The sequence below is a fragment of the Cuculus canorus genome, chromosome 7 (genome assembly GCF_017976375.1).
Source record: "Cuculus canorus isolate bCucCan1 chromosome 7, bCucCan1.pri, whole genome shotgun sequence".
In the NCBI taxonomy this organism is placed as follows: domain Eukaryota; kingdom Metazoa; phylum Chordata; class Aves; order Cuculiformes; family Cuculidae; genus Cuculus; species Cuculus canorus.
Window position 1 is genome coordinate 28,176,101 of NC_071407.1, and position 16,384 is coordinate 28,192,484.

Sequence of the window (16,384 nt, forward strand, 5' to 3'; positions counted from 1 at the left end):
CTTCACTCACAGCAGTTTGTTTGAAGAATTAATAATGTGTTTTCTCCTGGATGCATCCAAATAAAATCCTTAAAGTCTTCATTTTATCTGAGAATATTAAGTATTTAGAGTTAGACTGCAGTGCTGATTTTATAATTGATATTTGGAATTAGCGATCAGTTTGCAGTGCTGAATGATCTACAAGGAAGTTTTAATTATTAGCGTCTCTCTGAGAATAAGATATATTTGTGTTCCTCCACCTCTTATTATTAGAAGTATTTCTTCGTTTCTTTAGAAGTTTGAATAATCCTTACATCCAAAACCACACTGAATTGACATTTCTCCTGTTGATGCTGAGGCTTCGTCCCCCCCCAGCCTTTGTAACAAAAAATTCACTTCTTGATAGCGATTCTTTTCAGCAACAGAAACTGAACCAATACTGAAAAAGGCAATATTTCTTAAACTTCCTGTTAAACAAGGAGAATTCTTTTCAATACAGAAAATTTCTGTAACAGCTTTGTCCTCAAGAGGCGTGGATTCAAGCAGACACGTTTCTGGCAGCTATAGTGGGCAGTGTAAAAATTTACAAAGACAGACATTTCTGAGATTAAAAATCCTGTGTTGTTCCAAGCTTGCTAGAATGATCTGAACTGATCTGAATCCCATGCAAAACAAATGAACCAAATAATTTCAATTCAATCCTTAATTTTCTCAGGTTACACCTATCTTTAACCACCAATGCATTGCTGGTAAATAAGAACAAATGCAGCAAAATAGTCTAGTTCTCTTCTTCATATTCTAGCAAAACCAAAATAATACAAATCTACTCAATCAATAATAAGAAAAGATATGCTTGTATATCAGTCACTGAAGTCAGCTGATAGGACTGCAAACATGTAATGAAGTTAAAATTACAGCAATAAAGCTTTTCTCCCTTAGTCTGTAAGATACTTGAATACGTACTAGAACTAGAATTTGAACAAGTTAAAAGAAATGCACACAACTAAAAGCACATCCTGACAAATAGTCTATATAACTTCCTTTGCATCTAGTGAAAGTGGCCTGTGTCTGCAAATCTCTGGATTTGGCAGCTCTACCTAATTCAGTTTAAACTCCCACTGGCATCAACAAAAAATTACCTGATTAGAGATGCAGGATCGAACCTAAGATAATAGCATATTAAAATTCCACTATAAATTCAGAAACTATTAGTGGAAATTAAATCCCCAAAATATAAAATGTTCAGAGCAGTTGAAAAGTTTTCAGTGTACACACTCAAATGCTAAACAATAGTAGCTATTGCACGTGTGGCTATCAGGAAACACAGCTGTGCTTCTTTGTGTTACAATTAATTACTTCCGTTGTATATAAAATTGAAAGTATTGGTACTCTGGGGCGGAAAAAGGATATCCTGATACACTGCTCCTGTTTCCTTACTAAGGCCTATTACTGAATGTTTCACCATTAATTCAGTTACCATGCATGATTCTATGATGAATAAGGGAAGGGTGATTAATTGTCCTGCTAAAAGCTACTTTTTTTTTTTTCATTTTCACTATCCTAAATTTTTATCTTATTTTACAACTTTCACATGCGCTTTCCTTGATAGCAATTGTTCACTTTTAAGCAGTTGCATTTAATAATTAGAGTGTAAAATAAACACTTATTTAACTGTCCTTTGACTTAAAGATTGTTCTTTTATGGTATGAGATCAGAGAAAGCAGAAAATTTGTCACTGTCCTTTAAAGGAATAAGTAAAGTCTTCTCAGCTTAAGTACTTACGGCCAAGTTCTCTGAAGCTGGAACACAGATGTAACTTATACCTTTCTGTGCCAGTGAATTTCCCCAAGCTGAAGGGGGTGAGGATTCTTACCCAGTGTTAGGAAGGAGGAGTAACAGCCCAGCATTTCTCTGTTATGCATGCTCTAATTTTTTTTGGTAGGAATTACACAGGAGCAAAAACTGTTCTACTAAATAGTGCAAATCTAGACCCTAAGGACATACCCTGCCCCCAGACTTTAATATCTACTTTTTAAATAACACTGAGTCTTTGTTTTTAGAGAACTTCTGAACAGAGAGCTGCTTCTGTGACTGCTTAGGAAATGGATGAAATCTCGAACAGCCATCAGCCATGTAAGTTTATAAAAGGTGGATAATGCGTTATCTATTTGCTACTAAGAATTTAATCTCTAAGGATGCTCCTCCTAAACTGAAAGTCTATGGTTGTGTGCCTGGATGTAATTAACACCATAAAACTCTTTCCCATCCATTATAAGATGTGTAACACAAAGCTGAGTAAGTGACATGGGGACAACGTGGTGTCCTTCAGTGTGAGCATGCATTCTGCCAAATGAACTGAAAGCTTAGCAAGTTTGAATTCAGGCTAGTTGGCGTCACAACAAGTAACAGAAGAATAGTGACTCAGAAAAGCTCCTATTCCATGAGAATGCAGCATTCTAGGAGAACAGCACATTTCCTAGCTTTCTTGTAGCAAGCAGTATTCATTCCACAAGCACTGGAAGGACTGTCACCTTCATAAATTCGAAGTTGTCTTATTATCTGTATCTTTGAATTAAAAGAAAAATAAATAAATAAATAGGTTTAAGAAATACTTTGATGCTTTTGCAGTAATGCTATGCAAAGTAAAACTAAGTGAAAGAAGAATTTCCATAACATCTTTGTCATTAATGAAAATAATCTAAATTCTAAAGTAGTAAGATTAGAAAATACTTTTGTAGTGGAGGCAGGTTTATTAATGATACTGTATGCATACTAATTTATTATTCCCTAACAGTTTAAATCTGGAAACTTTTAAAGGAAAACCACATTTTGTTGAAAAGTTTAGCTTCACTTGAAAAAAATTCATTCTGCTTGTCAAATTTTTGTGACTCAGACTGACAGTCCTTATTAGTGCAACACACATTTGTTACTGTTTTCCTTTGATGTAATCTTCCCAAGAGGAGCAGGAACTGTACTTTTAACAGCTATCTAAGGGCATGTTTTATAGGCATACAGCACAGAGTTTATGCCTGAATATTATCTGAATCTCATCCATAACTCTTTGATTTGGCTGGGAGAACAAAGCATTTCATTGTGTATTCAATATGGTTTCAGCAATCTTATTCACACATTCCTTCCTTCTTTAATCAACAGAAACTGGCTGAATTTAAGATTCGTGATTGGGAGGTGGGGGCGAAACATGCCAAAGCGTATAGTTTTTAAATCATTCAGAGCAAATTGTAATCTTTCTTCTTTTAATAATCTCTTAATGCAACACTTGTCAAGCCATTTTGCATCATGTCCTTTTCTAATGAACTTTGCTCTATTCACTATGCACCCCATTAGCTGGCACAGTGCTATGCTTGTGCCTCTCTTGCTTCCACTTCCAACAGCTGAACTGTCCAGGGATCACAGTGCAGAGTTTAGGAACCATTGTTTTGTGCAAAGGCTGACAGCCAGAACAGAATCTGAAAAACAGCACTTTTGCTTATGTTCTGCTCACTTGTTTGAATTTTTAACTCATGCATATTGTAGACAGAAATTAGGGCTGTAGAATAAAAGCAAAGGGCACAAATTTGTGATTCCTGTTTCTGTACTTTGTAACGCTGTCTAAAGCCAAGCCTGTTCATTTATCAGACAACCTCTTAATTAGGTTTAACATAATTGGTTGTATCTTTTAAAATCCTGCATTCCTGAGGGGTGTGGATTAGGAATGTTCAAAATGGCTGTTTTTCTAAGCCACGCTGTTACATGAAGAAATCCTTTCATTTAGAAGTATTTCTTGGCACTAGTGCTCAATGAGGACATTTAAAACATTTTGTATCTTATTTAAAGTCACTTCTACTAAGGAACGGAAGAACACCCACCTGAACTTACGCAACTGAACTTTGTTCTCAGATGCATTGATGTAGCCTAAGACAGAATTTATCCGTTCCTTATAAAGTTACTATAAACACTGTTTGTTGACACAATAAGATATGTGACTATACAAGTCTTGCTAAGTTACAACATGTACTGTTAGTGCACACTACATCTTTTAAACTTACTAACATTTGTTTGCTTAAAACAGTGTTATTTGGTTAATAAAACATTCGAGATTGATATACAATAAGGTTGAAACCAATGCTTTTAATTTTTATTTTCAGGTCTGAAGTAGAGAGTACAAGCTTTTGTGTGCTTTCTTATCAGTATTACATGGCTGAAAGCTGTCAGCTGTTCACATGCCTTATTAATAAATATGCCCAAATCATAAAGCTTTAACTGTATTTGCACATTGCTTTTATTACTAGTCTGTTTTGTTCACGTTGGCACAGGTAATCCATGCAAGGTAGTTACTCACACCTCATAAACCACACTACATTCTGTTTCTGAAATAACTAGGAACTTCAGAAAAAATATGTATCTAAAAGCAAGGGCACTTGTGGCATCAAGTCAACATGTCAATATATTATAAAACCTAGACTTCTAATATGATCACTGCAGGCAAGAAATCACTCCGTTTCAAATTCTAATGTTTATAAATACTAAAGAAATTAATATCTGCTACCAGGAAGACAAGTATTGCAAATACACATTAGCGTGCCCAGCATTAGACACTAATGAGTGTGTTCAGTGCTGTGGACATTCACATTATTAAACATAAATACATATAATCTTTAACAAAACATTTCACCCGAAGTACTGACCACTGAAGGACCAAAGTAAAATATTATTCCTTGTTTTTAATTTCATTTAGAAATGTGTAATAAGTAAACCAAATATAGTAAAAGCTAACTTCTAAAAAAAGAAGGCTTAAGGTGGTTTTTTTTTTCCAGATAATAAAAGCAGTTGTATTTGGAAATTTAATCTACTCTGTTCTACAAAAAGAACAGAAAAAGAGAAAAAGCATTAAGATAATTTTTGAAGCCTCTGACACTTTTGAATTTGGTAAAAGACTGGTCTTTTTGTTGGTCATTCAGAAGTACAGTATCTTTGTTTTACTATGTAAAACCTCACCTTAATTAGAATTAAAAGAAATATTTAAAGGAACTTAGGACTTCTCCCAGGCATCTGTTACATGATGTAAAACAAACAAGTACACTGTATTCATCTTGCATATTTTTGTACAGCATTGACGTTCAGTGATAGTTGAAGGGCCCTATTCTCAATTTTATATATATATCTACGCATCTTTCCCCCTCCGTATCTCAAAGGTGACAGCAGCAGAGTATCAGCAGTTATGTGGTATTCTACCCCTGTGAAAGTTACAATGCTACATTATTATTCACAAATTTCTGGTTCATATATGTGCAAAAATTATACCTTAATATGATATAAAGGGTGGGTAAGTGGATTCCCTATTATTGGACCACATTATGAAGCAGCACAAGTCAAAACAGGAAATTTATTACATGATAATCCTCAGGGTATCTCTGTTCTTCATTCAGAGATATCACTGTACCTCATATAGTGATATGTAAACTAGTTTTAATCTCACTTGCTCAGACACCAGCTGGAGTCAGGGCATGTGTTACAGTGCAGGTTATCTGTCCAAGGAAGTTTTCAGGACTTTAAAGCTAGTCCGGTTCCCACTGAAAAGGAAATTTTCAGGACTCCTTGAAGCTAGTACGCTGAAGTCTGAATGCTGCTGCATTTTCATGGTTGCCACTGCAGACGCTAGTTCAAGCTATGCTTACACACACTGCATTCACCTTTCTGCAGCACTGACTTCAGATTTACTACCTTGGATCCGCTCTCCGTCCTGCTCGCTCCTTCTATACATATTCATACTATCTCTCTGGGCAATTGTGAGCTTCCCCTACCCTAATTTCCCACTTCAAGCCCTTTCCCTGACTGTAGTGAGTCATCCCGCCTATTCCCCTTCCCTCCTCTGCCCCACCCTAACTATCTCCCATGTCGGTGAAACTGGCTTTCCCTAGCTATTCCCCCTCCTCCAGCCCCAGCTGCAGTGTGGGCTTCCCATCTCCTCAATGCCTCATCTTTTCACACTCAACCAGAGGTCCCCAGAGCTGCTGCAGGTGCTTTCTCTTCTCTGATCCAAGCCTGCCTTTTCCTGTTCTCAGCATTTTGCAGGCTGAGCTGGGCCACTTCAGCTGGCAATCTGGGCTCCCCTGGGAGTGTGTGTGACGAGGAGACAGCCCCTGTTGGGCTGCCTCCCACCATCTTTGCGCAGACTGCAGCCCTGCTGCTGCTCTGACCATCTCCCAAAACGCTGTGCCCTTCAAGTTGCCAGTGGAGAGGGAGCTTTTAGGGACATTGAGGGGGAAGGTGGAAAGGGAGACACACACATAGACACATGCACATTAGAGGTGAAAGACCTCATGAAATTCTGAGGCATCACAAGCCCTAGCATTTTGTGTCGTCCCAAGGAGTCCGACTCCCTGCTCTGATGTTGACACTAAGAGATACACTCCCAGTCAGTGGTAACACAGAAATCTGCTTAAAGAATATCTTCAATGCAGTCTTAGTATATAATATACTGATATGAATTCTCTTAAATAACAGAGAATAATAAAAACCATTTTGTTGAATGACTTTAAAAAATCAACAGGAAACCTAGAAATGTATTTAAAAAGTCAGATATGAGTGAAAAAATATTTAACTTCCATGATTACAATTTATTCTTCTAGAGAACAGTATGAACCAGACCTTTGGATTTTGTAATCAATGGAACCATATTCAAACCAGCCCAGAATCAACTGAAAACAAAAATCTATTTGCTATAGAAAAAAAAAAGGGCTTTGCATATAAAGTACTATTGTTTCAGAATAATTCGTGCATAGAAAAATCTGACCCTGTAGCACTCAGGCCAGATCACAGCTAAGATCAGTGAGAACAAGGATACCTCCTGAATAAATAGAGGTCATACATGGCAAAACTGCCACAGTCAGGTCAAGTTGTTACTGTTGTACAAGATGCAGACTACCTGCAGCTAACTTAACTCTCCTATTAGAATGCCAAATTTCTTTTATTCCTCCCCTTCCCCCCAAGCATTGGATAGTTATTCATCCCTAAAAAGACTTTTCTTAAAATCGGCATTACCCATAGGAGGGAGAAGGCAGACAATGCTACGTCATTCTTTCTTACTCAAAACACAAAGTAAAACAAGGTGCATATGGCACCAGAATGTGGCCCACAAAACACATCCTCCACCTCAGAAACAGTAATTCAAAATTGTCAGTACTGCAAGCTGTCAGCACACACATCGTAATTCTCACTTAAACAACTTACTATTAATGAAACTTGAAGTGATTATTTTCCATTTTAACTCTTATTTTCTGTCAGACAAAAGTGCTGTCTCCAACACAAAAGTCAATGATACTTAAAATTAAAAATCTGAAAGTATTATCAGTGCTACAAGTGTTGCTGTTTTGCAAAATAAAAGGTTTATAAATAACTGAACAACTTGAAAGTTGTTCTTAGAATATTAGAAAAGATCTCTATGATCTTCTGTCAGAGCCCATATACTGTTTTAGAATGGGAAATGCTACTACAATTCAGGACGTCTTGCATTTACATTAACGAAAGGAATCAAGATTATGTGCCTGTGGTGTTAATGCTGCCTTATGAATTTTTAAACAATGTTAATTTGCTATAGGGGAAAAAAAAAAAGATGCCCTTTTCCTAAAAAGGTGGGATAGAGTAGGGAACTCTTGCAAGCTGTCTCCCACTTCTAGCTGTGCTGAATGGATGTCTGTCCTCTGTGTCCATCAACGTGAAGGTCCAGATGTAGATTCCTATCTCCCACTGATACACTGATACCAATGGGAGTTAAAAACCAAGACAACTTTGAGTATTTTTTTCCATAAGAGGGAAGGAAAACTGGTTTTGAATTAAAAGCTGGCTTTACCAGCCAGCTCCATTCCATGAAATGCGAGAGCAACTTATAGCCAGTTGTCCTTTTCCATCATTATTTGAGAGTAAACTCATCTACTGTGCATGTATAAGCCAAGTGCGCTAATGAGGTTGACCCAATGTGCTTTCCTCAATTTTACTGGATTAAGGGAGGATTTAATTTGCTTCCCACTTTGTTTTCAAACTAAGTATGGATTGTCTCCTAGGCTTCCCCAGCTATATATGGATTCAAGGCAGACTTCTTATTTGGAAGGAATCTAAAATATTTGATGCTATGAGGTAGCACCACAAGGTAATGAAAAAGCAGCCACTTTTCATGGAAGAAACCCTAATCTCTTTATTTCCCTTTGAAAGCTATGGCCTTTGGTTCTGCAGATTATTATGTGGCACATTCGTTCTTGTTAAGAAAGAAAATTACTTGCTACAAAGGACTCTTCCAGTTGTTCTTAAACACTACTGTGTGGTCTAAGCAGTGAAACTGCCGTGGGTAGTTCAGTTGAAATTGTATTTGTGCATTACTTTTTACATTATAGATTTTAGTTAATTTCAGTATTTCCCCAACTGTTGCTTGGTTCATTTGGTTTTGGGTGTTCACTCAGTAGGTTTTTGTACAAACTTTGCAAAAGCACGTTCTGCATTTACAAAAGAGGTTAAAGTTAAACTTCAGAAGTATCAACTTCCTACCTTTTACCAAGAGAAATGCTAGCCATGGTTATCAACTTTATAATTGCCCACTTAAGTCATCTGTTTTCCCTCAGCATTACTGACTACCAACTCTGTTTTTAAACATTGATGGCATGGGCATGCTTCTTGCACAGTGGCTTATCCTTCTTGGAGTAGAACGGCTGACCTTCCAAATTCACATGGCATACCTAGAATTAATAATAACTACAATCAGAAATCATTAGAAAAAGAGAGAAAAAGAGAGAAAGACGTGTTTATCAGTTTCAACTGTATTTGTCTTTGGCCCCTGCATCTCTTTGGAAAAGTGCATCCGATTTTCTGGATCCAAGTGCACACCTTGGTAGTTTTCCGACATGTGGAGGTTAGGCTCTTGTTTGCCATCAGCTCTCCTCTCTGTATAATCTGTGGTATCTTCCTACCACAACTTCCCACCAAGTTCATTAGTTTCCATTAAATTGAAGTCTCGTACGCAGACCCCTGGGCAGCTTCAGCATGTCCAAGCAGTGCTGGTGCAGACCATCAAAGGACAGTGGCACACTTGAGCACTTGCAGCTAGCTCAAACTTCAAGACCTACATCTGGATCCTTGTATAATTTTACACAAGCTCTCGTTAGGTGCCGTGGTTCCAGGGGTCCCATCCTACCATCATACCACCCCTTGTTCCTACTTTGTCTTCATATCACTGCTTATGTCATCAAGGGGTCATTCAGACAGCTGGTATAATTGGAAAGTAATTATTTATACTTAACCAGGTTATTCTTCACCCAAAGAGTCCTCTGCCTGGCTGCGTAAGTGCCAGTGTTGACATACCAAAGCATAAGAGAATGTATGGCCAAGGCACAGCAGCCCAAGGTTAGATCAGCTTAAGCTGCCCTGGAATTGCACAGATATCCTGTGATATGTTGCACAGGGTAGTGCAACACCGCTTGGAAGGGCAGAGTTGACTAGAACCACTTAAGGAAGTCAGCACATCAGAATCTAGGAAGAAGAATAAATGTTGTCCCTAATGCTTATGGCAGGCCTAAGACAAGTGAGTGATAACATCAGTGATGGTCTACTGAAAGCAGAAGGAAAGTCATGTGAAAGGATATAAGGATTGCATATTAGAAATTCAGTCATGTGTTTATTTGCATTTGACTTAACCTACCGGAAGAACTAAAGTTAGCTCTTAACAAAAAATGCTGTGAGAACTGCATTAAGAAACTGCTACCTCCACAGAAAATTGGGTTGCTAATTTAAATAAATACATAAGAATGCAGTTAAGAGAGCAAGCAAAAAAGAACATGAACTATTCAGAGAGAGTGTCTTTTGTAAGTGACGAATAGCTGTTAGTTTGTGAAGGAAATTCGCTGTATTAGTATTCCTTTCTATGTTAAATTTTCGAAAAGACTTCAATTTTCAGAGGACACACTTGGGTTGCTCACTTTCATGTACCCTTGAAAGACCAGTAGCTTGTGTAGCTTTAGATATTTATACACTTCTCTAAACTAACTACGCTTCAATCTAAATTTTAGAGTTCAACAAACATTAGAAATTGTCACTGTCATTTTTGGTGTGGCCAAAATACTGTTTTTAGCTAATTAGATGTTGTAGGTATTATTACTTTAGGAATAACGTGTTGTAGAGCAGCACAACTGTATTAGAACCATATGAAAAGTACTGTTTATCATATGGATTTTCCTACTTTGTGTGCAGAATGTGGGAATACGGCAACATTATACAGCTGCATGCATGCCACAGATAGATGAGCTTGACCAATTTCTATGCTAATTACTATTCATTCTCTCTAAACAGACTCCTTTTTGCAAGTTTCAACAAGCATTCTGCACAGCAATACAAGCTGCACCGCTTTGTAAGTAAGATTATGGCTATACTGTTCAGTATGGTGTTAATTTATTTTAAATCCTGCTTTATCTTTAGTTGGTAGGTATTGGAAAGAATAACAGCAATAGTGCTATGTGGTACTGTATACAGTCTCTAGAACTGGAATTTTTTTTTAGAAAGCACTCACTTGTGATGGTCAAATTCAATAATTCTAGATAAAGTTTACAGAGGAGAAGAGAAATTACTCTCATCCTTCTCCAACTGCAACTGAAAAGTGAAATTCAATCCATCTGCATCCTTAGGCACATGTTGGTCATTCCTTCTTTCAGGTCTTCTGACGTTATTTCACAACTTATGAGTACAAAAGAAATGAGACAGTATTTGGTATAGTACTTACAGCACAAATGAAGCAGGTATCATGCCAAGTGTGTCCAAGAGCTTCAATGAACTTATCTCCAGCTTCAACAGGAAAATCACAGCCATGGCATTTTGTGCTGAACAAAGCAACATAATCTAAAATAAACCAAAAAGCAAACTTAGAACAAACTCTTAACATAATTGTATTAAATCCAAGAGAAATAGAAAGTTTCCAGAGGATGAAGTTTTGGATTGCTTTTGCTCAGTTTTAAACTACATTCACTGAAATGCTTACACTGAAATGTGCTTCTTTTCTTTCATTATTTAAATACAAACTCAGTGTAAAACCCCATGTCAGCATGGCAGTTGTCATCACAAACATAGAAAATTAATACAAAATTAATAAAGTTTGAAGTTATGTTACTCACATTAGTTTTAAATTAGCTTTAATGTATGTGGAAGCTATTTGTAAGGACAAATACCATCACACAAAACACAACTTAATGGCCAGTGAGTGTCACCTTAGGGGTGGTACAGAGCATAGTTTAAGTCTCCATGACTGGATTATGTTCTGTCTGCATTAAGAGAGAATATTATGAAAACCTTATACTGGCTGGTTAATAGTGCTTTACTTTGAATATCAAGTGCAATTTGGAAAGACATGACATTGAGAAAGATTAGCAGAAATTCTAAAGGTGTACGGAATTTGTGAGAGTCATTAGAGGTAATGGCAAAACCTCTAATTTTGAAGGGTGGGTGCCAAGTCAGTCACGCTGTTTGGTCTTCATTCTTCACTGATTTGTAAAATTTGATTTGCACAATGGTAAGGAAGGAATCTCCAGAGAGAAGTAGGGCATTAGCTTGTTATATGGACAAGGCAGGCAGGGCTTACAGAGGGAATACCACTACAGCCTTAACCTGCTTCTGGACTGTGGCAGGCAACTCATTTGCATGGCAAACACCATTTACTAAACCTTTTTATTATCCTTTCCATAGTTTGGGAAAACCTGGCCTTTTCCTTTCTCAGTTAGCAAGAAGCAGTTCATTTGTTGCAGCACTCTGAAAACAATATCTGCACTACCACATGCTGCACATCTGTAAAGAGCTATCTTTTCATATATGTTGTCTGATCAGGTGAGGAAGCAGTATCAGAGATCATAGTTCAAGCAACTTAGTGGAAAGAGCAACCCACACATATTGTACAGAGGCACTACCAGAACCCTAAATGAAGAATTTTTTTTAGCCCATAATGTGTATATTTCTAGTGAGCAGAATCTACTGGGGAAGGGAGGGGTACAGGGAAGAATGTGTAGGGAGAGAAATGCAAGTTGAGTATAATATATAAGGGAGAAAAATGAAGTAAGGCATTCTGGGACACAGAGGCCAAAGACCAGTGCTCTGCCAGTCTGTCATATACAGTGAAGAAAAATAGAGGGAAAGACTTGTATGTGCAGAGAGTGGAATCCATGCTGGATGGGTAACTGATTTTATTTTGTTCATCAGCTGCTTTATTCTTACGTTGCTTCCATACAACATGAAGCACACGGTTACTGAGCAGAATTGTCCAGTTTGCCATACCTTTCTCACAGTAAGGTTCCCCATCCTCCATGTGAAAGAGGCTATTTCCAAACGGCTTCTTACAAGCAGCACAGACAAAGCAACTTGTGTGCCAGGTCTGTCTTAGGGCATGCATCACTTCCTGTAAAACAAACAAACAAAAACCTCCAGTGGAACAGCATGCCCTCCAAATACCTAGTGGAGAAAAACACAAGGCAGAGATGCTTGTAATTTTCCCTTCTGTATCAGCCAATTCCCCTCCTCAGAAGCAAGTTGTATGACAGAAATAGGGCTCCTTTGGAAAGAAAGAGGAAATAGGACTGAAAACTTTCTAGTATTTGCCAAAGTGAAACAGCATAGTGCAGGCAGCTGTTTGTATCAACATGCCCAGCTGCTGTTGCAGGAGAGATTCTCCACAAAGATTCTGATTATTTTCTCCTTTGTTTTGACACGACTAGTATGAACTCTTTAGTGCAAGAGTATGATTTGTTAAATAAATTTTAAAGAGTAATTCTTGAAGACCAAGAAATGTATGCAGAGGATAAATGATTAAAATATGATGTTTCAAAGCAACTTAGATTATGTACTAATTTCTTTAAGCTTCTCACAAGAACGCTTCATAAGCTAATGTGAAAATCTAAAAAAAAAATAAAAAGTAGGTTGTTAGATATTAACTTATGTGATTTGTGAAAATGAGTTTGCATGTCTGCTCCTCAGCCTCGTGTTCCATCACAAAAACCAAATTCTGTGCAACTCATGTTCTCTTGAACTTAGTATCCAGATTTTATCAGCTTCTTTCTTCTGTCCAGCATGGAGCACTCTCTACTACTGGTTCATTCTTAGCTTGTCATACAGAAGTCCTCCAAGTCCAAAAGCTGCAGTACTAAGCCGTAATGCGTGGTTACCTGCTAATTTGTCAATCATACTTGTGCCCAAGAGGATATATGATAGTTTATCTTTGTCAAATAGTCCAGATTTCAAAGGGCCAGGTGCATAACTGGTGTGAATTAATTTTTCATTAACCTCAGTGAAACAGCATTGATCTACACCAACAGAGAATCTAAACCCTATTTTATGTTGCTTCTAATTATATACGTAGACTCTGATTCTCTTTTAAAGATTATTTTTAATCTCTATTGACTATGACAAAAGAGATCGAAGTCCTCTTCTATGCTTTCAATCCGATGAGTAGACAAAATAGTCTAATTTATGTTTGGCATATATCTCATTAGAGAATTACCATTTGAGATTCATTAACTTCTGTTACTATTTGCAAAACAACTATCACTGATAAATAGGTTTGGATCCATTTATGAACCCCACTGAGCTAAGAAGCAAAAAAACCAGATTGAGAATCTTATTAATATAAACAGAGGCAGCTGGCATCTTCGCTATTTTCTTGATGAAAATCCATAATGGGGAACTGATTTGTGCCAGCATTAATTAGGTAAGTTAAGTCAGTACTCTGCTGTAAAATCACTCCTACTGCTGTAGCAGCAAACAAGACTTGGTTGGAGCCAGAGCTTTACTATAAAGGTCTGATGCTGCCATCCTTAACTGGCAGTTGGAAAGAAAAACATCTAGTCTGTCACTGCCAGCATTTAGACAGATGTCAAAAGGTGAAAGCTAAGCAGTGAAAAGCCAATATGGTCCTCCTTACTTCCTCATTTAAGAGAATTGTCATGTATTTGCTGTAACTGCATATGTACACTGCTAAAATTGTCCTATAATATTTCAACCTCCTCACCATCTATGGTATAAGCAGAGCAAATTGACTTGTACCTAAGCATGAGTACATTAAGACAAAAATACCATCTATTTTTGCCTTTCTGGAATTCAAATCTTTGTATTTACTCTGTATTTTCTTAACAATAACAAGTTAGCAGAATTCCTCTTGGCAGCTGTGTTGCTAGCTAACAGTGATGTGCAGCAAGAGCAGTGTGCCTCTTCCAAAGACCACTGGCTTCTCCTTTGAGATTTAGACTAAATCCTGTACAAGAAAACTCCCTCAGTTCAAGTCTCTTAGTATAAATTTAAGAAAAAGGTAGATAAAAGTAACATAGTGTGTATCACATAGCAAAGAACTACACAGAAAGCGTTACTTATTTTAAATGTGGTGAGATGGAATTGGAATACATATTTGGTCTGTGACTTTAATAAGGCACAGAAATATCCAAGATTTTGGATAGGTAAAAACTCTTAAACAATAATATGCTTCTCATTCTGAAATAATCATCAGGCTGGAAAATCATTATTAGAAAGGGAGAAATAATTAAACATTTATGTTCATTGCTTAGAGTCTAAACTAATTCACTATTTCAGTGAACCACAAAGTTGCACAAGGTTAAGCTTGTTCTCTTACCCCCATGATCTTAGCGTGGCACCTGGCACAGGTTGGTGCAAAGAACTGTTCATAACAGCGCTCACAGTACACGCTATTCTGCTCTTCCACAAAGCACATATCAGCCAAGGATGTCTTGCAGTAAGCACAATTGAATTCTTCTGGGTGCCAAGAGCGACCCATGGCTACCAGGAAAGGACCCCTGTAAACGATTGTAATGATCTTATTTGTATTGCAGAGATTGAATGACCCTGATTACAAACTCACTTTGTTAAGACACCACGTACATGTATAACAACCATTCTACCTGAACCGTGAAGGTACATATTAAAATAAGATCCAGAAGCCTGAATAGAAATTGGTCTTTTTCAAGCTCATTACTCAATCACTTTGCCAGTTGCTTAAAATATTTCATTATTGTTTAGTCACATACATTGGATTTACAGACAACTTCTGGAAAAACAGCAATTGTTTTCATAACTGCATATCTGTAAGTGGTCTTTGTAAAGACACCAAGAAAAGGTCAAGACTTGTGACACAGAAGATAATGCTGCTATTTGAAAGGCAAATTTCCAAACCTACACCCCCACACTTCACAATAACTCCTAAAGCCTCCTGCCTTCTTCTCGTCTGAGAGAGCACTACACATGGCATGTTCTAGAAATGTCACACTATCAGGTGACAACTTGCTATTTGATTATATGGAAGACATTACATTTGTTTTAGTGATTCACTCTTAATTATATAGAGTGATTATTGCTGGAGTTGTTCCATTTCAGTGTAAAGGACAACAGTCAGCAGTTCTACATCACCGAACTGTCTCCCTTTAGTGGGGGAGACTGTTGTTAAATGTGGATTACTTAAAGCTGGTTAGCAGTCCACAAGGTAACTAGGGGCACCAATCCAGCTGAATGAATTGGGAGAGGAGAAAGGAGACATGCTATGAATCACTGGCAGAGTGTAGGCATTATCTTTTCCTTAGACACAAAAGTAACAATTACATTTGGCTGCTGTTCCTTTTCTCTCTAGAATCCTCCCCTCCGCCCCCCAACTCTCCTGATGAAGCTGTACACCTCCTTCAAGGGGTACCTCAGGACCAGAAACTTCTTTAAAAAACAAATAGTGATTTGCCACAGCATCCTAGAAACAAGCAAGTAACACGTATAACTTCGCAGTGATAAAAACTGAACCACACAATAGCCAAATGAGCTCTGGAAACGTTAAATGTTAATGAAGCAGACAACAGACATCCCTGCTGGGTAATTTAACCAAGTCGTAGGCTCTGGTACTGTATATTAATGTACAATAACCAGTCTCTCTGCTTCATCCAGCTTCAAAACCTCATGACCTTACCGAATTATGCTGTTACAGTGCCCACAGAGAGGAGTTCGGCTGCTGGCTGGAAAACGCTCAGCCCTCTGAAATGTTCCCCGGGCTACTGCAGGAGCCTGGGAAGAAGTTGAAACTGGAGATGGGTAAGCAGGAGTTGAGGCAGAGGATGGTACTGGAGCACCCCTTGGTAGGATGTGCTTTGTGACGGTGGTGGTAGTTTTTCCAGGTGCAAATTTCTGGGAAAAGGAGTCATCTGTTACCCAGGGAGGGCGGCTTGCAGGCTCAGCGTTGGCAGGAGTGTAGGAATGAACTGGTGCTGGTGCTGTTTTAAGTATCCCAAAAGAAACCAAGAAGTATTTTAAGGTCTTTTCTTCTGATGGCAAGACAGCAACACTTAGCAAAGGATATTCCATGACACACAAAAAATAAAAGCTTCAGATGACATTTAATTATAGC

The 16,384-nt window shown here is 37.8% G+C and overlaps 1 protein-coding gene across 16 annotated transcripts in view; it reads right to left on the reverse strand.

The window, feature by feature from the left end:
- Positions 1-382: 382 nt before the first annotated feature.
- LDB3 (LIM domain binding 3) overlaps positions 383-16,384 on the reverse strand; it is a 130,903-nt gene continuing 114,901 nt past the window's right edge. For all 16 annotated transcript variants that reach the window (XM_054071315.1, XM_054071313.1, XM_054071324.1 and 13 more), the window contains 5 exons: positions 15,950-16,250; positions 14,618-14,798; positions 12,277-12,397; positions 10,739-10,854; positions 383-8,705 (listed from right to left, as the gene is read on the reverse strand). In XM_054071315.1, coding sequence (XP_053927290.1) covers positions 8,616-8,705; positions 10,739-10,854; positions 12,277-12,397; positions 14,618-14,798; positions 15,950-16,250 — 809 coding nt within the window. In that variant the 3' untranslated portion in view covers positions 383-8,615. The remainder of the gene's footprint in view (positions 8,706-10,738; positions 10,855-12,276; positions 12,398-14,617; positions 14,799-15,949; positions 16,251-16,384) is intronic.